The following is a 24,785-nucleotide window of genomic DNA, read 5'->3' on the forward strand; positions in this document are numbered from 1 at the left end:
CAGCCCCGGGCCCCGCCCCGCACCCGGGAAGGACGCCCCGGGGACGCGCTGCTTCCCGGACGTGCGGGCGGTGCGGGGAAAGTTCGAGCCTCACCGCGACACAGTCCGTGCTGCGTTGTAATTGGGGAAGATAACATGCCGCCGTCCTGCCGGTCACATGCAAACAGAGAAATGATTTCAGCAAGGGGACATCACCCCTTCGTCTGTGGACAACGAAAGAAGGCACGGCCAGGAATCCGACGGAAGGGAAACAACTGAATTTAAACTGCATTTGAGGTCAACGTTTCTTCGCCACAGAGACGTAAGATTCTAAAATACGCCGCCAGGGCCAGCCTCACGGGCCACCCACCGGCGCGGAAGGGCCCGTGCTGGGCTCAGCACTTGCTGCCACCAGCTTGTAACTCTTCCTTCGTGTTTTTCAGCGAGGGCCCCCTCGTCGTTTTGCCCTGGACCCTCCGAGGTCCATGGCGGACCTTGCCCGTGACTGTGGGCGAAGTTATGAAAACTTCTAAGAGGCCAAAACATGTCTTTTTCGAACCCCGTGGACCAGCTTCAGATTGTGTTTATTTATCCCCAGTGCCGAACAGTTCAGGAGACTGCCTGCCACTCTCCTCTCCTCCCCATCTGCACCTCTCACTTTCCCCGGCTCTGTTATTACTATTCCAGTATCAGTGTTTACAACACAATCTGTTCTATAACCTCAATCTCAACAGTTATTTGAACTCGCCTTGTTCATTCTGTCGACAGATCATTTATCAAGTGCCTTCTTTGTGTGTGGCATGGCTAAGCTAATGCTGGGAATAGAGCAAAAACGAGCATCTAGATCCCTGCGCTGGTGGAGTCTACCAGCAGGAGGCAGGTTGTAAAGGCATCAACATCTAGGTATACAATGTCCAGCAATGGACAACCAAAGCAGGGGAGGGGATGGAGGGTGATAGAGACTATTTTATTTTTTTAAGTTTATTTATTTATTTTGAGAGAGAGAGAGGGGGAGAATCCAAAGCAGGCTCCACACTCAGTGCAGAGCCTGATGCGAGACTCGAGCTCACGAACTGTGAGATCATGACCTGAGCCTGAGTCAAGATTTGAATGTTTGATGGACTGAGCCACCCAGATGCCCAGAGGCTATTTGAAATAAGATGGTCAACAAAGACCTCTCTAAGGAGATGAGGTGTGATCAGGTCCCAGGTAAAGTGAGCAATACGGGTATCCGAGTGAAGAGCGAAATAGAATGAAGGGAAAGCATGTGCAAAGGTCCAGCGACCTGAGAACTGGGTGCTCCAGGAACAACAAAGCAGCCAATGTGGCTGGGGTACCGAGTGAGGGCAGGGAGAGCTAGGTCAGGAAGAACCATGGCAGATGTGGAAAGGCCTTTAAATTGTCTTCTAAATAGAAGATAGGAAGCCTGCAGAGGGATGAGAGTAAGGAAGGCACGCTCTCCATTATGTTTTAGAAGGATTCTCTGGGAGCTGAATGGACAAGAGACAGCAGGGAGACAGGTGAGGAGGCTGATGCCGTGGTCCAGAGGACAGCGTGGTGGCAGCAAAGGCGAGAGGTGTCCAGGTCGAAGACAAACTCTGCAGGAAGAGCCAATGGGTTGCGCGGAAGATCAGCACACTGGGTTCTGTTCTGCCGGCGCACACCCTTCTATTCTCTGTCCTGCTTTTTCTTTTACAGAGTGGCCTCTGACCTTTCTGCTTCTCTTCTGTCCAAATATACTCATTACATTTTTTTTCAACCTTTATTTATTCTTGAGAGAGAGAGACAGAGGGCAAGTGGGGGAGAGGCAGAGAGAGAGGGAGACGCAGAACCCGAAGCAGCTCCAGGCTCTGAGCTGTCAGCACAGAGCCCGACATGGGTCTTGAACTCACAAACCATGAGATTGTGACCTGAGCTGAAGTCGATGCTTAACCAACTGAGCCCCCCCAGGCGCCCCTATTACACTGACTCTCTGAAGTTGTGTAGTACCCGCATCACTTTGCTTGGGCTGCTGTAACAAAATCCCACAGCCTGGAGAACTTCAGTCCATTTTCTCACGGTTCTGGAAGCTGGAAGTCTGAGATCAAGGTGACCAAGTTCGGTTTCTTCTGAGGCCGCCCGCCTTCGCCGGCAGACAGCTGTCTTCCCTCTGTGCTCAAGCAACCTTGGTGTCTCTGTGCGTCCGTTTCCTCTTCATACGACGATGACATTGGCCTCATTTTAAGTTGATCACCTCTTTAAAGGCGCTCTCCCCAAGTCACGTGCTGAGGTAGTGGGGTTGGGACTTCAACATACGGGTTTTGGGGGACACACAATTCAGCCCATAACAGAGGTGGTAGCTGTAATTTCATTCAGGTTTGCCCAATATCCGGACAGAAGTGAGATGGAGCCAGAGAGGTGATTGCCGTGCCCCACCCCCACCCCCCGCCAGAGAGCCTCGTTTGGAGCGGAGTGCTGTCATTGACGAGGCCTCAGCTTGTCACTTTGAGGAAGAGGTGAGTGGACTCTGGATGGCCCCAGATCGAATCTGCAGCTTTGCCCCGAACTTCCACCTGCCGCACCATGACCCAAGCAGCGCTTTTCAGAGTGTGAGTCAGGATGTGATGCTCTTTCACCCAACACCCATCTCCCTCCGAGGGGACTCCCCTGGCGCGTCCATCAGCCTTGTTTCTGTCCCCTCCCCGCATCCCTCCTCCTCCTCTTCTTCTTGACTTCTTTTTTTTTTTATTATTAATTAGGATAGTAGGGCGCCTGGGGGGCTCAGTCAGTTAAGCGCCCGACTTCGGCTCAGGTCATGATCTCATGGTCTGTGCGATTGAGCCCCAGGTCCTGCTCTGTGCTGACATCTCAGAGCCTGGAACCTGCTTCGGATTCTGTGTCTCCCTCTCTCTCTGCCCCTCCCCCTCTTGTGCTGTGTCCCTCTCTTTCTGTCAAAAATAAATAAACCTTTAAAAAATATGCTGGTGGGCAAAGTAATAAAAAATAAAGTTAAATAAATTAAGGTGAAATTCAGGGCTCCAGGGTGGCTCAGTTGGTTGAGCATCAGGGTCTTGATTTCAGCACGGGTCATGACCCAGGGTCATGGGATCGAGCCACATCAAGCTCCATGCTGAGTGTGGGGCCTACTTAAGATTCTCTCTCCCTCTATCCTTCTCCTTCATTCCTTCTCTCTCTCTCTCTCTCAAATATGATGAAATAAAGATGAAATTCTTTAACATGTTGTTAACCATTTTAGAGTGAACAATTCAGTGGCATTTAGTGCTTTCAAAATGTGGTACAACCATGGCCTGTGTGGTTCCCACACATCACCAGCACCCGCAGAGGGAAACCCCGCCCCATTCAGCAGCAGCCCCTGTTCGCCTCCCCAGCCCCTGGCAGACACCGATCTTCGTTCCGTCCTTACGGATTTACCTGTTCTGAGTATTTCATACGATGGAATCCTACAGTGTGTGGACTCTTGTGTCCGGCTTCTTTCCCTGTGTGATGTTTCCAAAGTCCGTCCGTGTCGTAGCAGGGGTCGGGGCTCTGTTCCTTCCCACAGCTGAGTAACGTTCCTTTGGGTGGATAGAGCGCACCTGGATTATCCGTTCTTCACTGATGGCCCCCTGGGAAGTTTCCCCCTTTGGGCGATTGCAAATAATGTTTCTGTGAATATGCATGTATGTGTATTTGTTTGAGCCCCTGTTTTCAGTTCAGGACATAGCTGGGAGCCAGACACCTGACAGTGAGGCTCTCCCTGACCACCTTACAGAAGACGGCACCCCTTCCCCCAACTCTTCCCCTCCTTTCCTGGCTTCATAACTCTGACGACCATATAAAATCACATATATTCACGTATCTATTTGCTTACGTTACGACTGCCTCTTCCTGCTGACTAGGGCTTGACAGGGTTTCCACTGCTGAATCACCAGAGCCCCACCCCTGACATGTATCAGTGATCTCTGGCCCCAGGTATCTGTCATAGAATTATAGCTATCGTAAATCTGTGGGGACGATAATGGGGTGAAACGAACTCTTCCAAAGCTTAGCGGCTTCAGCCACTTGCTCACCTCGTGATCCTACAGGTCAGGATGTAGACGGCTCAGCTGCGTAGTGGTTGCGTGGCAACATGAACCCAGAACTCAGAACAAAACAAAGCAAAATCGAGCACATTAGAAGTGAAAAGTGCCCCCCAAAAGCCCAGTAAGGGGAAACCTCTGCTTGCTGGGCAGGATGTGGTCTGGAACTGGACACAGGAAGGAGATTTCAAGAGGCGGCAAAGGTCAAGGGCACATGAGTGTGGGCTGTTGGGAGCCAGCAAGCAGCCATGTGGCTGGACTGTTGGGGGGGCGGGGGGGCGGGGAGCTGGGGCTTGGATGTCAAACAAAAGCAGCCAAGAAACACCAGAGAAGATAGGGACACCTGGGCATGTGGCATACTTGCCTGGAAGGAGGCCCCCCTTCTCCTGCCGCGGAAACATGCATGTGCCCCCAACTTCCAGAGATCCCCACAAGCCAGCGACTCACATTCATATCATAAGCTCACACATCACGAGGGATGGAGGGAGGCATGGAGAGTTATGCGCCCGTGTTCTCAAAGCATTGGTAGTGGGTGGGGATCTGCTCTGAGCCCTCCCTCCCACTGCCATCCAGGCCAGGGAGAGAGGCCAGGGGGTATAGGGCCAGAAGGCCTCGAACACCCTGTCCGCACAGCAGTCGCGTGGCCCGGGCCCTCCCAGTCTCAATGGAGATGGTGAACACGGTCCTGCCCCTGAGAAGACAAAGTCAGAGGGGGCGGGGAGCCCAAGTACCTCAAAACCAGGAGGGATGCGGTCTGGCCAGTGGATGCCGGCTCATTCTTGCAGCGAACAAATGGGAAGCCACCCTGGCACTTAGCTGCGGGCAGGCCTCCCAGGACTGTTTCTGGGAACCAGTTCGCGGGTCGGGTTTCCTGGGTGGGCCGGCGGAGAGGGCCTGCTAGGCCGAGGCCCACGCGGGGCCTGCAGCGGTGGCCACGAGGTGGCACCCCACCCACATCACGCCCGCACAGAGCCTCAGGGAATCCACAGAGAGTCTGCGTCTTAACAAGCAGAGGGTGTCTTAAGCCCTAAAGTGTGATGCCTCACATGATCTGGTCATGACTGTGGCACCCTGGTTCAGCTCACAGCTCAGCCGGCCCTGGACTGCCCAGCTCACGGAGCGGCCGAGGACACAGCGCCAGCTCTGTGTCCCAGCTGGAGAGGCCAGGCAGGGGCCCAGCGCACCTGTCCCGCTGGAGAATGGAGGAGGGGGAAAGGAGCCCCCTGCTGGCCCAGGTAAGCCAGTGCCCTGTTGGACTCTGCCCCGGATTGGAGATCTCTCCACCCCGGAAGGCTCTTGGGAGGACCTCAGGCTGGGTGCCCCCAGCCCTGAGCCTTGCTGTGTGCTGGGGCCAGTCAATAGGGGCACAGCCATGAGGAGCTAGATTAGGGTGGAGGGTTTGCGGATCAGGCACGGTACCCTCACCCCGCACCTTGCTCCAGCTCCGAAATGCTTCCTGTTCTTGCCCTTGTGTTTGATGTGGTGCTGGCTGCGTCCGTGCTCTGGGAAAGGCACACACCCAGGCGACAGTGCCCACTGGGGCCTTCGGGGCCTCCCTCCTGTCCTGCTCATCCACCTCCTCCGGTGACTGCTCCCTCCAGCCTCTTGGCCTTCTTACCCCCCTGCTGCCCCTCCCCCCGTGGGTCTGGACAGCAACCTCTGGCTCAGGGTGTAGGAGGGGCTGAAGGCCAGCGTGCCTCCTAGCTGGCCTTGGAGCTGCAGGATGACTTCTTGGACCATGCCTATGGCCTCCGGCAGCCCCAGCACCCCCCAGCACCCCCAGCACNCCAGCAGCCTGCCCCTTTGCTCCTACTGACTGTTGGGGTGTCAGGGCTGATAAACAGTTCTCCTTTCCTCTGCTCCAAGTTCATAATGGATGAGGCTTTGATGCAGTCAGACGTCGGGGGTGGGGTGGGGTGGAGGACAGCTTCTTCCTGGTAAACTGGTTTGGAATGGGAGCCCTGCGTAGGCGTGGGAGCTGCAGCTTCCTAACTCCGCCCCCAGACTCCAAGGGCAGGCTGTCCCTCTCCCCCCGCAGGCAGAGAGCACCCGCCTGCAGGTGGAGAAGGTCAGGGTCGGGCAGGCAGACGTGACACTGAGATTGTCCGTTAAGGGGAGGCGTGGGACAGACTTAGCCGCTTCTCTGAACCTCAGGATCCATGAGCTGCCCCTCTGTGGGAGACCCGGGGAAAGGGACGGGTCAGCACTTCCTGACCACCCACACTCGGCCCGGTCAGTGCCCCAGAGCCTGGCTGAGTGTCCTGCCACAGAGCCCTGGTCCCCTGGCCACCCTTCGTGCTGCCCTGGGAGCCTGTCTCCTATAGCTGCGGGCCCAGCACCACACCCACTTCCCTGGATTGCCTTGCTGTCTGGACGGCTAACGGGCAGCGTGCAGCCAGCCCTTGTTCGAAAGGAGGGGGGCCCTTACCGTCCCCCCTGCCGCCCAGCTGAGCAGGACCAGCCCGGGGGCTCCCGTGTCCCTGGCGACCGAGGGTGTCTGAGCCTCCGGCTCTCCATGCGCTGTCCAGCCTTTCCCGCTGCCGGCCTCCGACCCCCACCACGAGGAGGGGGCTGCTCCCTGTTGGTTATCACGTCGCGCTGGTGGAGTCTCCCTGTTCATTCCTGCAGGACACCGGGTGCCAGGAGGGGCCGCTCACCTCAAGCCGTCCAGGTCCCGCACCCCGAGAGGACCGGGTCTGGAGGGCAGGCCCTGGGGGAGACCCGGCCTCCTCCCTGCCCTGGGGCATCAGCTGCCTGAAGTGCCTGACCTTCCTGTTCAACTTCCTCTTCTCTCTGTTGGGTCTGCTGGCCCTGGCCATCGGGCTCTGGGGCTTGGCCGTCAAGGGGTCTCTGGGGAGCGGCTGGGGGGAGGCCCTGCCCGAGGACCCCCTGCTGGGACTGGTGCTGGGGGGGCTGGCGGTCAGTGCGGTGAGCCTGGCGGGCTGCCTGGGTGCCCTGTGTGAGAACGCTTTTCTGCTCCGCTGCTTCTTGGGGGGCCTCATCGCCTTCCTGCTGCTGGAGGCCGTGGTGGGTGCCCTGCTGGCAGCCCTCTGGGGCCCGCTGCAGGACGGCCTGGAGCGCGCCCTGTGGGCGGCCATCACCCACTACCAGCGCGACCCAGACCTGCACTTCCTCATTGACCAGGTCCAGCTTGGGCTACAATGCTGCGGGGCGTCTTCCTATCGGGACTGGATGTGGAACCTGTGAGTCCCGGGGCCCCCAGGGGGGGAGGGGCCCCCAGCGGCCAGCAGGCCAGGCCACGCACTGGCTCGCGTGGGCACGCTCACTCGCACACGCTCCCATGTACACACACACGTGTACGTGTACACTCTCAGGCTGTGTTCCTGCTCTGTCATGGGGGTGTTTTTGTGAAGGTCATCATACAGGACATCTCAGTGTCCAATGAAAACAACCTTCAGGTTACTTGGGACACGGCTCTGGACTCCACAGTTCTCCCTCGACAGTGGGTGCACGCCCACATCCGTGTGTGAGTGTCCATGTGTACGTGTGCGTGTACGTGCGTGCGCGTCACTGTGCGCGGGTCCGGTGAAGCGTCGTGGACTTAGGAACCCAGCGTAGTGTGGTTTTCACACTCTGCTTGAGGACAACTGACCACGGAGGACGGAGTCATACAGAGACTTGGAAACCGGCCGTCTGTAGCCAGCAGTCACTCAGACATGCCAGGCGTTCCAGAAGTGTCCACGTGGGTGGGCCCGCTCGTGGGCTTCGGATTAGTGGCGGGCCCCTGTGGGGTCGTGCTGCCACCTATCCTGCTGGTTGAGTCCTTGCCTTAGTAAGGCCCACGCTTCCAGGAGGTGTGCCTGGGCCTGTGAGGGGGACGGGCCTGCGGGCACAGGGCCCTGGACCCCGTCAAAGGCTGGGGACGCTTGGGGCTGCCCGGGGGGCGGGGGTGCTGTGAGGAGAGCAACTTCCTCCGGCCCCCCCAGCTCCTCCCAAGCCGCCCCCCTTGTCACTGCCCCTCACTCCCCATCGTGACCCACCGCCAGGCTTCCGCCCACCTGCCCCCCCAGTCCCGCCTGCTCAGACCAACTCAGCAGCCCTCCCTCATCACGTGCTTGTCTCCCCGTCAAACCTCTCACCAAATACGTCCCTTCCAGCCAAGATTTTACGTGTGCCTGCACGTACGCAGGGCTACCACACGCTGGGGGAAGTTACAGAAACCTGGGTGCTGTGTGTGCGCAGGTCTGCAGGGGTGCGGGTGCGCGCCCCACACTGACGCCCAGGTGTGCCCTTACAGGGACTTCAACTGCAGCTCCCCGGGGGGCCAGGCCTGCAGCCTCCCCGCCTCCTGCTGCATCCACCCCGGTGGGGATGCAGCCTCTGTCAACAAGCAGTGTGGCTCAGGAGCCCTGCGCCTGGATGAGGACGCGGCTCGGGCGGTGGTGCATCTGCAGGGCTGCGGCCCTCCTCTCCGGCGGTGGCTACGCGGCACAGTCCGGGCCACGGGTGCCTACATGATCGTGGTTGTGGCAGTTCAAGGGGCGGAGCTCCTGTTGGCCAACCAGCTGGTGAAGGCCCTGGCTGTGCGCCGGGCGGCGGTGGGCACCCCAGAGCTGCAGGGCCGGGGGGCTTCTCCGCCGACCCCTGCCACACGGGCTCAGGGCTGACAGCCCAGGATGACCCCTGGGGGCAGGGTAGGCAAGGCACGTCCGCCTCCTTCCCGGTTCCGTCAGGCCCTATCACCTCCCGATATCACAATTTTCAGGGGCTCTTGATCTCGACCACGGAGTCGGGCGCTGCCTGCTCCCTCACAAACACCACTGTGACCTGAGTGTAAGCTGAGCCTGGTGGGTGCTGCTGGCCAGCGTCTGTCTCCTGCGGGGACGCAAGCCAGAGCCACCTGGCAGGCGGGGGGAGTGTGGGGTACAGGGACCGGATGAAATCCCGCTGCCAAGCCCCCAACGCCAACCTCCACCTCCGAGCACCTCTGATGCCCACCTCCGAGCCCTGCCTCTGACCTCGACTCTGAGCCTGCCTCCGAGGCTCTGCCTAGGCTGCCACCTATGACCCCTGACCTCCCAGCCCTGAGGCCCATCCCCAAAGCCTCACTCTCTCACCACAGCCTGGCACCTGCCCCGCTCTGGGGTCACCTCGCCCTTTCCAATCCATCGTGGTGGACCTCCAGGTCAGGAGGCCGCAGCCGCCTCCTCTGCCGCCTCCCTGCAGGCACCCTGATCGCACATCGCTTTCGTTACTCTGGTTTCTTCTGGTTTTCACATTAACGGGACCACAGAGGGCCCTTCCCAAGAATCACGTCTGCACCGTGCTATGTGCGCAGAGCCCACAAACACAGCTGGCCCCTGCTGACACACACTTGGGTGGCTTCCGGATGCTGACTGCTGCTGGGGACAGTTTCACACAGGTGTGTGCAGGTGCGCCCACTTCCCCCGGGTGCGGTGTCAGGGCCGGAGCTGCAGGGTCACGGGTGCGCGTTTGTCCAGCTTTCCTTGGCAAGGTGGCTCCAGCAGCTGGCACGCACGCCGCCACCCCCAGCCTGTCTGGCCCTGCGGCGCATACCCCCAGCGGCCATGGCCCGGCCTCAGCGTCTCGTGGGCTTCCTTCCCCTCAGCCCCGCCAGGCCCCTGCCGCCCCGCAGCTGCACCCGTGCGCTCCCACTGGAGACCCACGCCCTCGGGCCCTGCCCACACCACACACTCTGGACGAGCGAGTGGAGGCATGCTGACTTTATTTTGCGACAGGGACAGCAAGCACGGGCCGTGGTGGAAATGTCAAGTTTCCTGCTGGTGTGATGGGCTTGGACGGGTGCTGCTCTCTTGCTGATGCCGCCAGGAGCCCCCCCGCAACCCAAGGGCACCAGCTGGGAAGGACTGGCGAGGGGGGCTTGTCCTCAACGCCAGACAGCAGGACAGGGTCAGGGGTGAGGGACGTTTCTCGGAGCCCCCGCCCTAGCTTTCCAGACCTAAAAGAAGGTCTGTGGGCTTGTGGAAGTTAAGCAGGGCCTGACCGGCCCCGAGGTGTCCTATAGGGAGATGATGGGCTTCTGGTAACTAGCGTCTAGGGGCCCAAGGCTGTCACCTTGCCAGGGTCTCCAAACACAAACTGGACAATCGGGACACCCTCAGGGGGATGGGCTTCCTCACGGGAATCCTGAGCGGGAGCGCGAGTGGGCAGCGGGGGGGCCCGGCCCTGGGGCTCCGGGACAGGCTCCGGCGCTAGATGATGCCGTACTGGGCCAGTTCGTGCAGCTCCAGGTGGTTGAAGGCCTCCCATGGGCAGATGACCGTAATGTCTGCGGGAGAAGGGACAGTGGGACCAGGAGGGTCATGGTCCCCAGAGCCACCATCCCCTCAGGGCCCTGTGGTCCCGCCCCACGTGGTGAGCGCAGAAGTCCTGCATGCAAAGCCCTCCCCCTGGGGCAACGCCAGCCCGAGGGTGTCAAGTGGAGACGGTGGGTGCAGCAGGCCCGGAGGAGAGAGGCGACAGCGGGAGCTCCCCGTGGCCCTGTGCCTTTCCGGCCCCTCCGAGTCCACGGTAACCCACCGAATGGGACAGAGAACGAAGGGCAGGCTTGGGCAGGCCCCTAGGTAAGCTTCTGCCCGAGGAAGGAGAGGAGGGATGGGGCAGGAGCCCACAGATGGGGGCCGGGGGGGGCTGGGAAGACCCTGGCGGCCGTCATACCTGTTCCCAGGCCTTCCATTCCAGGGATGTCGTCCCCAAACCTACAGGACAGAGTGGTCAGGGCCAGGGGCCAGGAGGAGAGGAGTGGGGGTGGGGGGTGCTCATGCACTTGACCGCAGCCCCTGTGTTGCCCAGCGTGCCTTGGCTGAGTGTGTGCAGGGACGCACGCGGTGGGTGGGCTGTGGCTGAGTCCCTGGGTGGCAGTGAGCTTAGTCTCCAGACCCATTTGGCAGTAACAGGTGAAAGGTGATAGGCGCCCCCGAGCCCTCCCGCCCCCCACGCTGAGGGGGACCCTCAGGCTGCTGGGAACCACCCCACCCCGTTAGGACAATGGGACCGCCCTCAGCCAGGACAGGACGACAGAACGGCTGAGCACCCCCTCGAAGTGGGGCCCCACCTCCTTCCTGCGCAGCCTGGGGCCAGCCCGTCCCCAGGCCTTGCTCACCCTTGGACGCCTTTCTTGGGGGGCTTGCTCTTGAACTGCCTGGTTTGCCGCTGCTTAAATTTGGGGGGTCCTTTCCTGGGAGTGACAGGCCCCCCAATCACCCTGGTGGCTGACCGAATCTCGGCCTTGGGTGGCTCCAGGTTCATGGCCAGGATGGTGGAGACCCCACGGAGACCTCTGGCTTCTAGGCTTCCTCACGCTGAGGGCTGGGGGCACAGCAGGCTGGGGGCGGGGGGCGTCCCAGTCAGCTCCCTTGCAGGTCTCACCCAGAAACACACAGGGAATCCTGAAACACAAGATCCTGAGCATGACCCTGAGGGCAGCCCCCTCTCATCTCTAGGCGGGGCTCCAGCTGGGGTCAGGCAGAGGGAGTGAGAGTCCTGGGTGGCCCTCCGGGTACACCCCCTCGGGTGGGTGGGGACACTCTGTCTCAGAACAGTGTCAATGAAGAATGACCGAGAAAGGGAGGGCAGGGTGCTGGCCAGGGAGGGGCCTGTCTCAGGACAAGCCCAGAGCTCAGTGGTGCAACCCTCCCCCCTGCCCCCTGTGGCTTCCTCCCTCAACTGGTAGAAGTTTCCGCCCCACCCCCACCTCTGCCCACTCACCGTGCTTAGGACCTGCTCTGGGCACCAGTGTCACCTGCTGGTGTCCCTGAGCCCACTGCGTAGGGTGACCGCCTCTCTGCCCCTCCCCCAGGACCTCTCCCGGGATGCCCTAAGCCCCTCTGACCCTGCTCAAGGGCAACTTGGCTTCCCCTAAGCCTATTAGCACCAGGGGGAGACTCTAATCTCTCGGGGCCACTGGGAGCCTGGAAGCTTCTGGGGCTAAGCACATGACACGGATAGGAGCTCAGGCACCACCCCTTGGGGCCAACCCCTGGTATCGTGGCTGCGGAGCCTGAATCCAGCCTTGAGCCGCTGCCATGGCCTGCTAGAGCGGCAGGGCTGAGACTGAGCCGCAGGGCAGGCCGGACGGCCCCCCCCGCTGGGAAGGCTGCGTGGTGGGGGTGGGCGCCTGGTACCAGGCAGACCCCACCGTGGACCTTTCCTGCCTAAGATTCAGCCTCTGTGCCGAGAGGACGGGCACGGGGTCCAGGGTGGGCGGCGGCGGCCCTGGTGGCCCTGGCTGCTCAGACCCCGTGATGCCCACTCCTCACAGCCAGACCCTTTCCCCAGTCCCAGGCCACGTGCGGCCTGGACCCAGACCGAACTGCTGCCTACAATCAGACGCTGGCCTGGTGGAAGCCGCTGTCCAAGCTCTCCCAGCTGCCCCGGCCCCCGCCCAGCCTGTGGCTGATGCCCACTCAAGGTGGCTGGGAGTGTGCGGCCCAAGGTCCCCAGACCACTGCCAGCCTCAGGACTGCCTGCCACCACCGTTCGGTACGGGGGAGCTGAACACGATTGGCTGCGTAACGTCTCTAAACAGGCCGGCAGGCAGGCCCCCGCAGACCCGGTCCTCAATGCGGTGGTGAAAAGCCCGCCAGCTCGCCACCCTCGGGGCAGGTCCCCACCAACCCCCTTGGGTAAGCGGCCACCAAGAAAGGCAACCAGGAAAGTCACTACTCACCACTCACTCGGCAGGTCTCAGGGGGCCACGGGTGTGCGTGGCCAGGCCTCCCTCAGCAGGCTGCAGGCTGGAAATTTATCCCGCCTCTGGCTAAGCCGATTAGGACTGTTCCCTGACACCACACTGATGAGATTGTCAGGGCCACTCGGAAGGGCGAAGGACTCAGGGAGAGGAGGGAAGGGGCTTGGGTGTGGTCTGGGCCCCAAGGGATGAGCCAGGGATGGGGTCAGGACCAGGGATACGAGGTGCGATCACAAAGAGCTGGGAAGGGGCAGGACTTTCTCCGGAAGCTGGTCGTCTCTGAAGTGAAGACGACACTGGCTGTTGTCCTGGATCTCTCCCACCGTCCATCCTCTGACTTGTAAAGAACCTGCCTTCACAGTCCCCAAAGTCCTGTGTAGTCTGGGCACTATCCGCCTCTTTGACTTCACCTTTATCCCTCCCTCTTGCTCTCCATGCTCTCACCCCTTCTACCCCAGGATCTTTGCACCTCTGCCCCCTTCGCTGGTGTATTCTGCACCTGTCCCCTAGCTCCCTCTCCAGAGCTCTCCCCTCCTTAGGGTGACCCCTCAGGCTAGACCAGAATGCACATTTCACAGGAAGTCATGGCAGCTGGGACTCTCCTTCACCACGCTTACGTAGTTGTTCATCTGAATAACGCTTGTGTTCACCTCTGCCTTCCACGTGACGGTGGAGTGGGGCAGACATTTCTACGGGACCCCAGTGTCTAGCCCAGAGCCAGACACGTCACAGATGGTGAAGGAGTAGCTGGGAAATGAACGAAGACGAGATCTGCCCTGCACGCGTCCCAGCAAGCCCAGTGGCAGTGCTGCACTGGCCCCCGTGACTGCCACGTTCCTCCCTCGTGGAGGAGACGCCTGCCTCGCTGCCACGGGCCATGCCAGGGACTTCTCAACGGGGATGTCTCACGCTGCACAGGCCTTCGTTAGGGCTGTGGAGCCCCAAAGCGAGACCAATTTAGTAGCGTGCGCTCAATGTGTACATACACGCATACGCGAGCACATATACAAAACCTCATAAATCTGAACTTTTAAAATTTTTTAAAAATTTATTTTGAGAGAGAGCAGGGGAGGAGCAGAGGGAGAGAGGGAGAATCCCAAGCAGGCTCTGTACTGTCAGCACCGATGCTGACGTGGGGCTTGATCCCACAGGCCATGAGATTATAACCTGAGCCAAAACCAAGCATCAGACCCTTAACTGACAGCCACCATGTGCCCCATAAATCTGAGTTGTTGAGAAAAATAAGAAAACCTCTGTCTCTGAGATAAGCCACCCCTTCAGGGAGGCTCAGAGCCCACCAGGCTTTGCTGTGCTGCTGTCTCCGGGGAAAACTGTTCTCTTCCTGGGCTGTTTCTGAATCTGTATGAGAATGCGGTTAAATTAGATGCTCTGAGATATAGCCTAATAAACGTGTCGCCATAAATCAGGTTTCTCTGACCAACCCAAACCCTGTTTTTGGAGGGCACTCAGCTGTTCAGAAAGACAGCCCCAGCCACGGGCATCTTACTGGCCCACACGCCTCGATGTGACACACTAGCTTTCCATTAAAGCCCCCACCTGGGAAGGCCTTTGAGCTGATAGCTCAAAGCGCTCATGAAATTCTAGTACAATCTTAGCTTTTTCTTTAAACGAGAAGAGATAAAACAGGCATACATCCCTTTAAGCCCCATCTTGTCCAGGCTACTGGCACCAGCACATGACGTGCTGGGGGAGGGAGAGAAGGCGGGACACTTTCCATGTCGGGGGCGAGCAGGAGGTGGGCATGGGCAGCGAGGGCCCTATGACAAAGTCCCACCTGGGCTGGATGGTCCAGCAGCCAGGTCTGCGGCCAACGACGAGGCCGGTGCCTGGAGGCTGATCATAGGGCAGAAGCCCTGGCCAATCGCCTCGATCCGTGGCTCAGTGGGCTGGAAGGGCTGCCGGCTCAGGCCCCGTGGGCTGGTGACTGGGTGTCTCCCCAAGGATCCCTGCAGGTGGGAGAAAGAGGCCCTTCCCAGGCCGCCTGCGGGCGCTCACGTGCCCCGGGGGCCTGGCCACCCGCAGCTTCGTGGGGGCGGACGGCCCTCCCCTGCTGCAGCACTGAGAGTAGCCAGAGCTGACCTCGGGGCGGGACTTCTGGGGTGCCGGGAAGGGGGCTCCTGGGGTCACTGTCACATGATCATTCAAAGCAGTGGAGCTTCCGTCACCCTCGCGGGTTGGTGACAGCTGGAGGCTCTCGATGAACGTTCAACAGCAACCTGTACCATCTTTCTGGGACAACGCGACATAAGCCCTACAGACGACAACACAGAAGCCTCCCGGCTCAGCGCCACACAGAACGCATTTATTCTCAGGTGAAGTCAGTAAATCAGCCTCCCTACTCCTGTCTGACACCCGCCTCCTGGAGGGCCACGAATAAAGCTCCGTGTTGCTTCCCGGGGAGGAGGGAGCTGCCGGGCTGGGGCCCGTCTGGATGCGGGTGCTGGGCAAGCGGGCTCAGCGTCCACACCTCGCTCGGAGCCGGATCTCCATCCTGAGGAAGGCCTTGAGGTTCTCGTCTGCCACGTGCTCTTCCAGGGCGGCCAGCGCCCGAGCCCCGCCGTCCCGGTGGCGCTGCAGCAGCGCCTCCGCGTACTCCACCCACACGCAGTTGGGGCAGCCGCTCATGCAGCAGCTTGTGGGGGGCTCGAGCCCGGGGGGCGGGGGAGATGGGGGTTCCGAGGGGGCCCCGCCAGGCACGGAGGACTTGTGCCGCCCGGCGCCCTCTGCACCGCACTGAGAGCCCACCTCCACGTGGTCCTTCTCCAACTCCCCGTGGCCTCGCCGGGCCTGGAGCCAAGCACGGTGCCTGTGAAGACTGCTGCTGCCTCCAGGAAGCCTTCGGCACCAGCCCCAGCTGGAGAGTCGCCGTGGCCCCTAGAGGAGACAGAGGCTGGTAAGGCCTTGCCTGCCCCCGGCTCCAGGGGAATTTCGGCCTCCCGGCACTCGCGGCTTCACCGCTCGTTTCCCATGAGACCTTAAGACAAGTCACTCCACCTCGAGCCTCAGTTTCCTCTCTGTTAGGATAACACACGCCTCCTGAGAAACGCTGGGTTCAGGGGCAGGCGCTGGGTCGCGTCACAGCACACGGTGGCGCGGGGTACGTCGGCACCCCAGCTAAGAAGGCTCTGCTCCTTTGGCAGAATGGGGGCGGGGTGCGCCTGCGAGCGGGGGCCACACAGCAGCTATTCCCTCTCCAACCAGCGCGGCCGCGTCTCGGCCCTTCCCCCATCCTGACTGCGGGCGCCGCCCTTCACCCTGTTTGCTCCCCAGCCCCCCGCGTTCTCTGGCCCCAGCCCCGGGCACGGGTTCCCCCCCCCACTGTCTCCGGGGCCCTCAGCACCGACCGACGCGGCCCCGACTCTGCTTCACCACCTCTAACTTGTAAGGAGCATCAGCTCCCTGTTCGCTTCCCCAAAGGGCTCGCTCACAGCGGGCGCGCAAGGGGCACCGCGGGCCCAGCGCAGGGCAGCCCTCCCCGNCTCCAGCGTGGAGGCGCTGCCCACCCGCCGAGGTGCCGTGTTTGCTACCCTGGAGGAGGCCAGGGTCGAGGAGCCCTCCTGGGGCTCTGGGAGCGGCCCTCACCCCAGCGTCCTGCGAGAGCCCTGCCTCCTTGCCTGGCACGCACCCCAGGGTGGCCTGCGAAGTTCCCGTCCCAGGCCCTGCTTCAGTTTCTCTGTTCTGCTTATGCCGAGCTTAAGCTGCGTCTTACTCTCCTGTTCTCGCTCCCAGCAAAGAAAAAAAGAAAGTAAATTGCAAGCCCAAGAACCAGGACGACCAAGAAATCCCTTTCCGGCTCCGAGAGATTATGAGAAGCCGCCAGGAGATGAAAAATCCCATCAGTAACAAGAAGAGAAAGAAAGAAGGTAACGTGCAGGCCCATGCTGGGTGGCAGCAACAAAGCTTTGTGTGTTTGAATCCACATATGATGATTCAGGCAGAAGAAGCCTGCCAAGACCCCGTGGTTTGATGAGGCTGCAGGAACGTGTGGGCACCAACCAAAGGCTGGTGTCACCGGGGCCAAGAGGTGGTTGGCAGCAGGTGGTAGTGCGGTTTCAGATGAGGCTCCAGAAAAACCCCATGGGGCTTCTTGTAAGGATTGTGGACTCCCCTCCCCCCCGAAGGAGTGGAGATCCTTCAGACGGAATGGAGGGTTCTGATTTACTTTGAGAAGAAAACACTGTAACAACTGAGGGAGTGGACAGAGACAGGCCAGTGAAGCTCCTGCCAGTGAGAAATGGCAGTTTCTTGGACCGGAGCGCAGAAAGGATGGTGGAGAGAAGTGGATGTTTTCCGGAGGTTAAGGAGAGAATTTCTCAGACCCCCCGGAGAAACTTACATTTTCAACCCTCACCCAAGGCCAGGCTGGGTGTCCACCTGTCAGCCTCTGCCAGAAATAGCACTCAGGGCATATGGNTGAGATTGATTTTGCAGCAGTGCTCTTTTATAATTTCTTTGTAAATCCCCCGGTTATCGGTGGGGGTTATGTGACTGCCAAAGAGAACGTGAAAGAGGCACCGGAGGGGGGGATTGGAGGAGGCACACTGGCCCCGGTGGCAGATGGCACACTTTGAACTGTGCTCTATTGAGCTAGCACTTGTTTTTGGTTATTTAAGAGATACACGCTCACATGCAGGGTATGTCAAGCGGTTCTGAAAGGTATGACGTACGGCATAGCCTGGCTCTGTCTCTGAATCCTGCTGTCACTCTTTAAGAGAAAAGCACTGTTTGTCTTCTCGGATGCCTTTCCAAGAGAGATGCTCTGCACGTTCACACGTGCTTACGGTGGAAAAGCTACACGTTCATTCTCTGCCTTGCTTACCATCCTGGATGTGTGAGATAAAGTCTTCACGCGAACGTGGGGTGCTTACTCAACTAGCCATGTTTTGAGAGACATTTAGGTTACTTCCTGTTTTGTTTTTCACCCAAGCTGTGGTGGACATGTGGGGAGTGGTGGGCTTTTGGGCCCCGTCCGCACGGGCGCCCGAGCTGGGCTTCCTGACTCCTCTTCAGCTACCGTGGTTGGGCCACTCCCACTGGGTCTGCTCTCCCTTCCCCATGGCCTTGGGCAGGGTAACGAGCATGTGCAGCCAGCCTGGCACCATCTCCCTCCTGTCCCTCATGCCACACCCCCCTCTGTCCTCAGCTCAGGTGGCCTTCAGAAAGATGTTGGAGAAGGAAGCAAAGGGAGTAGAGCCAGACATCGCTGTCCCCAAGTTTAAGCAGAGGAAGTGGGAGTCTGACAGGGCCTACATCCAGCGTATGGAGCAGGAGACCCAGCACGTGCTCTTCCTCAGCAAGAACCAGGCGGCCCGGCAACCTGAGGTGCAGCTGGCTCCCAAGAAGGAGAAATCGGAGAGGAAGAAAGCGTGAGTGGGGGCGGGGTAGGGGCTGGGGTCCCAGACCGTCTCCTGCAGTAGCCGAACAGGGAGCACAGAGAGAAGTGAAAGGCCAGTCAGTTGGTTTCTCTACACCAAATCTCTTAACCTTGGGGGTTCAGGGAGCCCCTGAAGGCCTTTGTCTTTGCCTTTCTCTGGAAAAGCATCAAGAGGGCCCAAGAGCCAGGTGAGGTGAAGGGCCAGCTGTCCCCCCTGGCCAGCTGCAGTGGGGAGGTGGAAAAAAGATGAGGCTCGATGCTCCCTCAGGAAGGCTTGCTGGCCACTGGGGCCCATGCCTGCCCCGCCGGGGATCGGTACTATGTGTCGGGGTTCCACGCAGCTTCGGGGTCCCCTGCCTCTGGCTGGCAGGTGCTGCGTCCTCTCTGAGAGCCTTTGGCTGTGCCGTACGCACCAGCTCTGCGGCTTCTCTCAGCCCTGGCGCCTCGTCCGTAAAGTAAGGACACCAGCATCTCCAGCGGGGGTTCGGGCAGCATCGGGTGATGGGGGAGCCCGCTGCCAGCTGGGGCTCCCCTGCCCCCCAGCCCTCAAGTCTGGGAAGGAAGCCATGTGCCACCTCCCGGGGCCTGCGGCAGGAGCTGGGGCGTGGTTTCCACAAATAAGAGCTATTTGAACTGTTTCTGCCGTAGCTGCAGCTTTTGAGGTGAGCAGCCCGGGCTTCCCTCCGCAGCTCCCTCGCCAGCTGTGAGCCTGGGGCGGTCTGCGTGCTCTTGGAGCTGGCAGTCAGGTCAGGTGACCGGAAGACCATCCCAGGGAACCTGTCTCGTGCAGCGCCTGGAGCCGCGGAGATGCCCTCAACACGGGACTGCTCTGCGAGACCCTGGAGATGCGGTTGCACGGCTGATACTCGGGGCCGTTCTGTGCGGCAGAGGGTGGGAGCACCCGAGGTGGGTGCCAGGAGCGCCCCGCCCCATTGTGACAACCCGGACCACCTCTGGACCTCGTCAGACGTGCCGTGGGCGCACCGCTGCCCCCACCGAGAACCGCTGACTTGGAACTCTGGGCGCCTGCCGTTGGGAGCCCTGTCTGGTGTGCGGCTGGGAGACACGGCAGCAGCTCGCTGGGGTCCGCTCTGGGGCACCCCTCCCAGGCAGGGGTGAGCTCTGCAGCGAGATGAGAGTTTGGGAGTCTGAACGGCATCGTGCTTTCTTCCCCAGGTTCCAGCAACGGCGGCTGGATAAAGTCCGGCAGAGAAGGGAGGAAAAGGCCGCAGAAAGGCTCGAGCAGGAGCTGCTCCGAGGTAGCTGTTCCAGCAGCAACTGTGTCGGCCTCGGGCACCGCAGCCTTCGCGGGGTCAGCGGGTGGAGGCCGAGGCCTCACCTGTGCTCCTCTGCCCCTCCAGACACGGTGCACTTCGGCGAGGTCGCCCTGCAGCCCCCAGAGCTGACCGCCCGGCCCAGGATGAGCACAAGCAGGGGCCAGGTGAGCAGGGGCGGGGGTCGCCCTGCACGTGCCCCAGCGCGGCCTGCTCCGCGGCCTGAGGACGGAGTGCCACACCCTCACTGGGCATACGGCAGTTGGACCAGCGTGGGCCCTTTGTCCTTTCCCCTCCTTCCCAAACCTGTGCCTCAACTTCCATCTCTGTCCTTTAGCCTGGGAAGAAATCGCTGATGCTGAGGAGGCTTCTGAGCCCTGGTGGTGTGTCCCAGCCTCCGACCACGTCACTGGCCCGACAGCGGATCGTTGGGGAGGAGCGGGAGCGGGCTGTGCAGGCCTACAGGGCGCTCAAGCGGCAGCGGCAGGCAGCTCAGTCACCACGGCCACTGGATTCGCCACGCCCCGCTTCCAGGAAGAAGGCAGAGACGTGTCTGTGATGGCAAGACCGGGGCCTCCGCAGTGTGGCCGGGGAGGGCGGGTAGACGGCCCCTGGACCACGCCGGGACTCCCAGGCGCCCACGTACCAGCTCCCGAGTGCAGAACGGGGCTCCAGGTCTTTGCTCTCTCGTTTTTCCTCCCCTGAGACGGCTCTTTCGTGACTGACCGTCTGCTGGGCCATCTGCCACAGGACACTGTCCCAAGTCCCCACAGACAGGCTAGCACCTGATTGGGATGTAGCCAGTCGGGCATCCCTGGCATCATTCCCTTGAACGTGGCGTCGCACACAGCTTTGTTCTGAACACACAGGTCCAGCCTGAGGCCCCCCACGGCCATTTCGGGGAGGGCCCGGCCCGTAATCCTGCCCTTAAGCACCCATTAATCATAGACACTGCAGGCTTGGCCAGCCAAGCCGGTACCTCAGGCTCCGTTGGGCTCAACAGCGCCGCACAGACCAGGTGGGGGCGGGCTCAGTGCCTCGGCCACCTGGCCCCGCTCCTGGCGCCTTGTCCCTGAGGCCACACCCCCATGCCTGGGAGACCGGTGCCACCCCCACACCGAGCTGGTTCCAGGTTTGTTCCTTGTGTCCTCAAGGTCTCTAGGGAGAGAAGAGCAGGTCTGAAGCAGCTTGACGGCAAGCACAGGACCCTGACCCCACGACTTTCTCGTGGCTGAAGAGGCTGCAGAATTCCAGCCGAAGGAGGGAGCCGGCCGCAGGACTGGGGGTGCGGGGCGGGAAGACTCCAGGGCTCCCGGAGGTCAGAGGTGGAAGCTTGAAGGGGAGGAGTCCTGCTCTCGTCCCTGCGAGGGCCCCTGGCTCCTCCCTCGGGCTCACCGGCTCAGGAGCCTCTGGCTGGCAGAGCTGGGCCGGGACAGCTCGGAGGTACCATCCCCGCCTTGGCCAGGGTGGCCCTGCACAGTGGGGAGTGTGCACATGTGGGTCCTTTTTGCCCCTCCCCGAGTTTGTGTCCTTTACGTTTATTTCAAATCCGGAACTTTTGCGTTGAAGCCGTATTTGAGATCAGGCCTGCTACCATCTTAGGAGTGTGTTTGTGGGTGGTGGGGGCCTGTCCCTTGCATGGGGTGAGCAGGGTCCCCCCAGATTGCAGGGGGCAGGCAGGAGCAGGGGTGAACACAGTCCCTGAGAAACACCTGTGTCCCTGGGCTCCTTGCCAAGCACGGCACAAAAGCAGGAAGGTGGAAGCAGGTTGTGGTTGAAGGAAATTTGCCTTTCAAAACCGAGTTCCCACGTCAGCTGTCCTCAGGCCTGTCAGGGTCCCCAACTTGCCCAGGCCGGCTTTACCATGAGAGATCGCCAGGCCCAAATCTCAGACCTGGACCCTGAGTCGGAGGCACCCCTCAGAGATGGTGCACACACTGGGGTCACCCCTAGAGACAGAACAAAGTCTCCTGAGTGCACGGAGTTTTCTGAAGGTGGGGGGTGTAAGGAGAGCCCATTCACCCTGCAGGCCACTTGCCCGTGACATCTACCAGGACTCCACCCACGGGCTGGAGACCACCTGTACCTACAGCTGCTTGGCGGGACTCCTGGGTGGTGGTGCCCTTCCCCGAGAGGAGGGCTGCGGGGTTTGTCACTTCCAGGGGGTGGGGGTGGGGAGAGACTCAAGCCCAAGTTGCCCTGCTGTCTGTGCAAGAGCCTTTTTGAGGCACTTCCAACCCCCAAGTGAACACACCAACAGGGGCCAGGGGTAAGCCACGTGCAGGCGGAAGCCCTGGGTCTGTGCCCTGCACGTGGGAAGCTAGACAGCAGGTGCCTGGCGTCCCTTTGTGGCCGACCAGCCTCTGCTGCCAGCTGAGATGGAGAAAGGCATTTGGGGAAAACTCACAACTGCGCCCAGGAGTAGAGGGGTCTTAGCCAACCGCAGCTGGCCGGACAGCAGCCCTAAAGCGAGGGCTCCCCACGACCCGGGGAACATGCAAACGTGACCTTATTTAAGAAAAGGGTCTTTGCGCACGTAACGACAGATCTCAAGACGAGGTCATCTGGATTTGGGGTGGGTCCTAAATCTAGTGACAGGTGTCCCCATAAGGAGCAACAGCCACGTGAAGACAGGCAGGCGTTCGAGTTCTGTGAGTGATGAGCCAAGTTACAGCAAGAGTTCCCAGCAACTGCTAGAAGCCAGAAGGGAAGCAAAGAATGCCTCCCTCAGAGCCCCTGGCCCTGCTGACCGATTCCAGCTCTGGCCTCCAGAGCAGTCAGCGTAAGGTGTCTTCAGCCACAGGTCTGTGGTGACTTTGTGGCGGGGGCTCCAGGACGTGAACACCCCCGTCAGTAGGTGTCCCCCATGAGCCCCCTCAACTGAGCACAGTGCCCCCTCACCCCCCCATGCTCGCCAGCCCACGGGAGTCCTATGCACCCCTCAGTGTGACCAACGTTTACCAAACGAATAAAAACACTTCTCATTTGGACTCCAGACTTGGTTCTTCCTAAGACAACGGCCTCATACAGTGGAGGCCGTGTCGCCGGCACATCAGAAACTCAATGGGTACAGTTTGTACCACAGCCCACAGAGCGAGTCTGTGGTCCCAGGCAGTCTGGACAGCTCAGGAAAGTAGAGCCGCTTTCCTGATGGGTGGGGCACGCACCCCAGTGGCACGGTCCCAGCATGGCACAGGACACTCAGCCACCCCGCAGGCCGGCTTCTCCCAGCCCTGGAGACAGTCTCGTCGTTCAGAGGCCAGTTTACCCCTCACTGCGACTCAGGACAGGAGCGCATCTCCTAGGCTCACATTGGGTCATCCTGTCTGTAATGAGAACAGAGGGCTGGAGGCCAAGCGCTGCCACTCTCTGCCTCCTGCCCCGAGCTGCTGGCCACGGCTCTCCTCCTGGTAGTCATCTGTCCGTTCTGTGGGTGTCCCGGAGCCAGCGCAGCACCTCTGATAAGCCAGTGCCCTTCTGGGCACTGATTTCTGCTATGGTGATGTTCTGCTTGGCACAGGCAATGATGTCTGGGAGCCTGATCAGGGACTTCATCTCCTCTACGGTCATGTAACAGGGCAGGTCACTAGGGCAGAAGGAGCGCCCTGTCAAGGCAGGCTGCCCACAAGCCCACCCCAACCCCCACGGTACCCCTGCCCCCAAGCCATGAGCCACCCTCCTGGCTCCACTGCAAGGGAGCTCCTCCCGGGACTCCCGGCCGTGCACTCCTCCGGGAGGACAGGACCGTACATCTTATTGAAGAGGATCAAGACCGATGCCTCCGCGAGTTGTTCTGCGGAAAGGAGACCCAGAAGTTGCACGCAGGATGCAGACAGCTGAGTGGGGTTAGCGGCGTCCATCATGAACTGGGGAGGAAGAAAACGGAAACAGGGCCACCCCGTGAAGGAGACAGTCTTCCCCAAATCCTCTCCCTGGGGCAGCAAGACCTGGCTCAGGGAGAGCAAAATGACTTTCAAACAAAGGATTTGGGGGACAGCGGAAGTAGAGGAAACGACTTGCGTGAGAGGGACCTGATGTCACTTGTTTTCATCTATGGAGATCCCTCTAGTCATGTGGCCATCAGTTCTCCCAGGAAGGGTCCTGGGATTTGGGGCACAGGCCTTGCTAAGATCGGGACTCAAACACAAACATAAAAACACACCCAGAGGAACGAGGCAGAGAATAAACACTCCTCTCAGCAAACCTCGCGAGAGCTTTTATGTCAGCCCTGACACAGATGCACTTAGGGCTCAAGCTGGATTCCGAAAAGGAAGCAACTCGAAGCTGGGTCACGTTTCCTTGACTTCACCTAATTGCTCAGGAACCCCAACTCCAGCCGGTGCAGCACGAGGCCCAGCACCAGACAACGCTTAAGAGAGGCGCAAAGGATTGCAACCTACCAGCAGAGAATGGCAGTTTCCAAAGTAGCTGGACCAGATGGGGCCCATGCACCCTCCCAGCTCCCGGATGGTAACCTTTCTCTGGAGGACGATGTCAGTGAGGTTGGTGCCCACCTGTGGGAAAACTCGAGATGCACAAAGGACACAAGCGCCTTCCCACTGGGAACTCCTGGCTGGCAGCTCTCTATATTGTGATCTACCCCCAAAACGCCACTTGTCAAGGGCTCAGTCCCTAAAGCACAACCCAACGCAAGGAAGACTAAATTGGTTTCGAGGGTCCACTGCCCTAACCCTCAGAGCTGGCTGTGGCCGCAGCACCCACACCCATCAGGGGGATTCGCCCTCTGCGGCGACCAGAGAAAGCCCTCTCAAGAGTGGGGCGGGGCGGGCGGCTGGGGGGGTGCTGTCACTCACCCACCTCCCCTGCAGCTGGGTCCCAGTATGCAGTCTCCTTCCCAGGACACCCCTCACCTCCCGAGGGTTGGGTTTGACACACGGACCGGCCGGACTCCAGCAGCCGCTTAGAACAGCCCACAGCACTTTGCAAACCGCGAAGGGTACCCGCTTGTCCTAACCCCGAGACGGCGGGTGCCTACCGTGGGCCGCGTCGGGGGAGCATCGCCCAGGTCGCCCTTCCCATCCCCGGAGCTCAGCTGTGCGCGCGGTCAAGGATCCCAAGAGCCAGACGCGGAAGGACGGCGGCTGCCGGACCCCGCCCGGGAAANAGGAGAAGACACATCGCGCTCCCCGGCTCCACCTGGCACCCGTAACTCGGCAAGTCCCGCCCTCCACCCCGCTTTCATTGGATAGGTCTCACGCCCAAGCTCTTCATTGGTTCGCGGCGCTCAGCCTGGAGCCGCCCAATCGGCGCAGCCTCTGGGGAGAGCCAAAAAGCCCGCCTCCTCGCGGCCCGCGGCCCGGCCCGGCGACGCGCGCGTGCGCGCGCCCGGGGAAAAGGCGGAAGCGGAAGTCGGGGGCGCGCCGGTT

At 60.6% G+C, this 24,785-nt stretch overlaps 7 protein-coding genes across 13 annotated transcripts in view; 3 read left to right on the forward strand and 4 right to left on the reverse strand.

Moving 5' to 3' along the window:
* Nucleotides 1-3,423, reverse strand: part of NPLOC4 (NPL4 homolog, ubiquitin recognition factor) — a 60,484-nt gene extending 57,061 nt beyond the window's left edge. For both annotated transcript variants that reach the window (XM_077755462.1, XM_077755458.1), the window contains exon 1: nucleotides 3,391-3,423. In XM_077755462.1, the coding sequence (XP_077611588.1) occupies nucleotides 3,391-3,408 (18 nt within the window). In that variant the 5' untranslated portion in view covers nucleotides 3,409-3,423. The remainder of the gene's footprint in view (nucleotides 1-3,390) is intronic.
* Nucleotides 3,424-5,236: 1,813 nt separating this feature from the next.
* On the forward strand, nucleotides 5,237-8,665 carry TSPAN10 (tetraspanin 10). The gene is made up of 3 exons (XM_077756470.1): nucleotides 5,237-5,272; nucleotides 6,666-7,240; nucleotides 8,296-8,665. Exons 1-3 carry the CDS (start codon nucleotides 5,237-5,239, stop codon nucleotides 8,663-8,665), a joined length of 981 nt encoding a protein of 326 aa, XP_077612596.1.
* A 1,077-nt stretch (nucleotides 8,666-9,742) lies between these two features.
* On the reverse strand, nucleotides 9,743-12,766 carry PDE6G (phosphodiesterase 6G). The gene is made up of 4 exons (XM_077755531.1): nucleotides 12,709-12,766; nucleotides 11,143-11,428; nucleotides 10,698-10,738; nucleotides 9,743-10,308 (listed from the first exon to the last, which is right to left on the reverse strand). Exons 2-4 carry the CDS (start codon nucleotides 11,286-11,288, stop codon nucleotides 10,232-10,234), a joined length of 264 nt encoding a protein of 87 aa, XP_077611657.1. The 5' UTR covers nucleotides 11,289-11,428; nucleotides 12,709-12,766; the 3' UTR covers nucleotides 9,743-10,231.
* Nucleotides 12,767-15,028: 2,262 nt separating this feature from the next.
* Nucleotides 15,029-15,825, reverse strand: OXLD1 (oxidoreductase like domain containing 1; the record flags this gene model as incomplete). Its single annotated transcript, XM_077756474.1, has 2 exons — nucleotides 15,029-15,624; nucleotides 15,745-15,825. Coding segments are annotated over 2 exons (501 nt in total), but the record flags the coding sequence as incomplete, so codon positions are not given.
* A 411-nt stretch (nucleotides 15,826-16,236) lies between these two features.
* Nucleotides 16,237-22,388, forward strand: CCDC137 (coiled-coil domain containing 137). 4 transcript variants are annotated; one of them, XM_077755472.1, is made up of 6 exons: nucleotides 16,237-16,613; nucleotides 17,894-18,116; nucleotides 18,814-19,208; nucleotides 19,301-19,383; nucleotides 19,486-19,565; nucleotides 19,736-19,823. In XM_077755472.1, exons 1-5 carry the CDS (start codon nucleotides 16,556-16,558, stop codon nucleotides 19,528-19,530), a joined length of 804 nt encoding a protein of 267 aa, XP_077611598.1. In that variant the 5' UTR covers nucleotides 16,237-16,555; the 3' UTR covers nucleotides 19,531-19,565; nucleotides 19,736-19,823. The 4 variants fall into 4 exon arrangements, with proteins under 4 accessions (XP_077611598.1, XP_077611603.1, XP_077611620.1 ...); XM_077755477.1 differs by having other exon boundaries at nucleotides 18,814-19,172; XM_077755487.1 differs by having other exon boundaries at nucleotides 16,553-16,613; nucleotides 17,899-18,116.
* Nucleotides 22,383-24,511, reverse strand: ARL16 (ARF like GTPase 16). 3 transcript variants are annotated; one of them, XM_077755506.1, is made up of 4 exons: nucleotides 24,395-24,511; nucleotides 23,799-23,912; nucleotides 23,149-23,264; nucleotides 22,383-22,984 (listed from the first exon to the last, which is right to left on the reverse strand). In XM_077755506.1, the coding sequence occupies exons 2-4, from the start codon at nucleotides 23,844-23,846 to the stop codon at nucleotides 22,813-22,815; spliced, it is 336 nt and encodes a 111-aa protein (XP_077611632.1). In that variant the 5' UTR covers nucleotides 23,847-23,912; nucleotides 24,395-24,511; the 3' UTR covers nucleotides 22,383-22,812. The 3 variants fall into 3 exon arrangements, with proteins under 3 accessions (XP_077611632.1, XP_077611638.1, XP_077611647.1); XM_077755512.1 differs by lacking the exon at nucleotides 24,395-24,511 and adding an exon at nucleotides 24,217-24,382; XM_077755521.1 differs by lacking the exon at nucleotides 23,799-23,912.
* HGS (hepatocyte growth factor-regulated tyrosine kinase substrate) overlaps nucleotides 23,845-24,785 on the forward strand; it is a 14,592-nt gene continuing 13,651 nt past the window's right edge. Inside the window, exons 1-2 of the mRNA XM_077756479.1 lie at nucleotides 23,845-23,868; nucleotides 24,648-24,782. Coding sequence (XP_077612605.1) covers nucleotides 23,845-23,868; nucleotides 24,648-24,782 — 159 coding nt within the window. The remainder of the gene's footprint in view (nucleotides 23,869-24,647; nucleotides 24,783-24,785) is intronic.

This window comes from Crocuta crocuta, unplaced genomic scaffold (genome assembly GCF_008692635.1).
Source record: "Crocuta crocuta isolate KB4526 unplaced genomic scaffold, BGI_CrCroc_1.0 scaffold50, whole genome shotgun sequence".
NCBI classification, from domain to species: domain Eukaryota; kingdom Metazoa; phylum Chordata; class Mammalia; order Carnivora; family Hyaenidae; genus Crocuta; species Crocuta crocuta.

Excerpts from the sequence above, each read along its gene's own strand:
- TSPAN10 (XM_077756470.1), top strand. The coding sequence starts at position 5,237 with ATGGAGGAGGGGGAAAGGAGCCCCCTGCTGGCCCAG. Across the intron at positions 5,273-6,665 it reads GGAGCCCCCTGCTGGCCCAG|GACACCGGGTGCCAGGAGGG; the intron begins GTAAGCCAGTGC and ends TCATTCCTGCAG. Across the intron at positions 7,241-8,295 it reads CGGGACTGGATGTGGAACCT|GGACTTCAACTGCAGCTCCC; the intron begins GTGAGTCCCGGG and ends GTGCCCTTACAG.
- PDE6G (XM_077755531.1), bottom strand. The coding sequence starts at position 11,288 with ATGAACCTGGAGCCACCCAAGGCCGAGATTCGGTCAGCCACCAGGGTG. Across the intron at positions 10,739-11,142 it reads CCCAAGAAAGGCGTCCAAGG|GTTTGGGGACGACATCCCTG; the intron begins GTGAGCAAGGCC and ends TCTGTCCTGTAG. Across the intron at positions 10,309-10,697 it reads AATGGAAGGCCTGGGAACAG|ACATTACGGTCATCTGCCCA; the intron begins GTATGACGGCCG and ends CTTCTCCCGCAG.
- CCDC137 (XM_077755472.1), top strand. The coding sequence starts at position 16,556 with ATGAGAAGCCGCCAGGAGATGAAAAATCCCATCAGTAACAAGAAGAGA. Across the intron at positions 16,614-17,893 it reads CAAGAAGAGAAAGAAAGAAG|CTCAGGTGGCCTTCAGAAAG; the intron begins GTAACGTGCAGG and ends CTCTGTCCTCAG. Across the intron at positions 19,209-19,300 it reads CACGGCAGCAGCTCGCTGGG|GTTCCAGCAACGGCGGCTGG; the intron begins GTCCGCTCTGGG and ends TTTCTTCCCCAG.
- ARL16 (XM_077755506.1), bottom strand. The coding sequence starts at position 23,846 with ATGGGCCCCATCTGGTCCAGCTACTTTGGAAACTGCCATTCTCTGCTG. Across the intron at positions 23,265-23,798 it reads GAAACTGCCATTCTCTGCTG|TTCATGATGGACGCCGCTAA; the intron begins GTAGGTTGCAAT and ends CTTCCTCCCCAG. Across the intron at positions 22,985-23,148 it reads TTGATCCTCTTCAATAAGAT|TGACCTGCCCTGTTACATGA; the intron begins GTACGGTCCTGT and ends CTTCTGCCCTAG.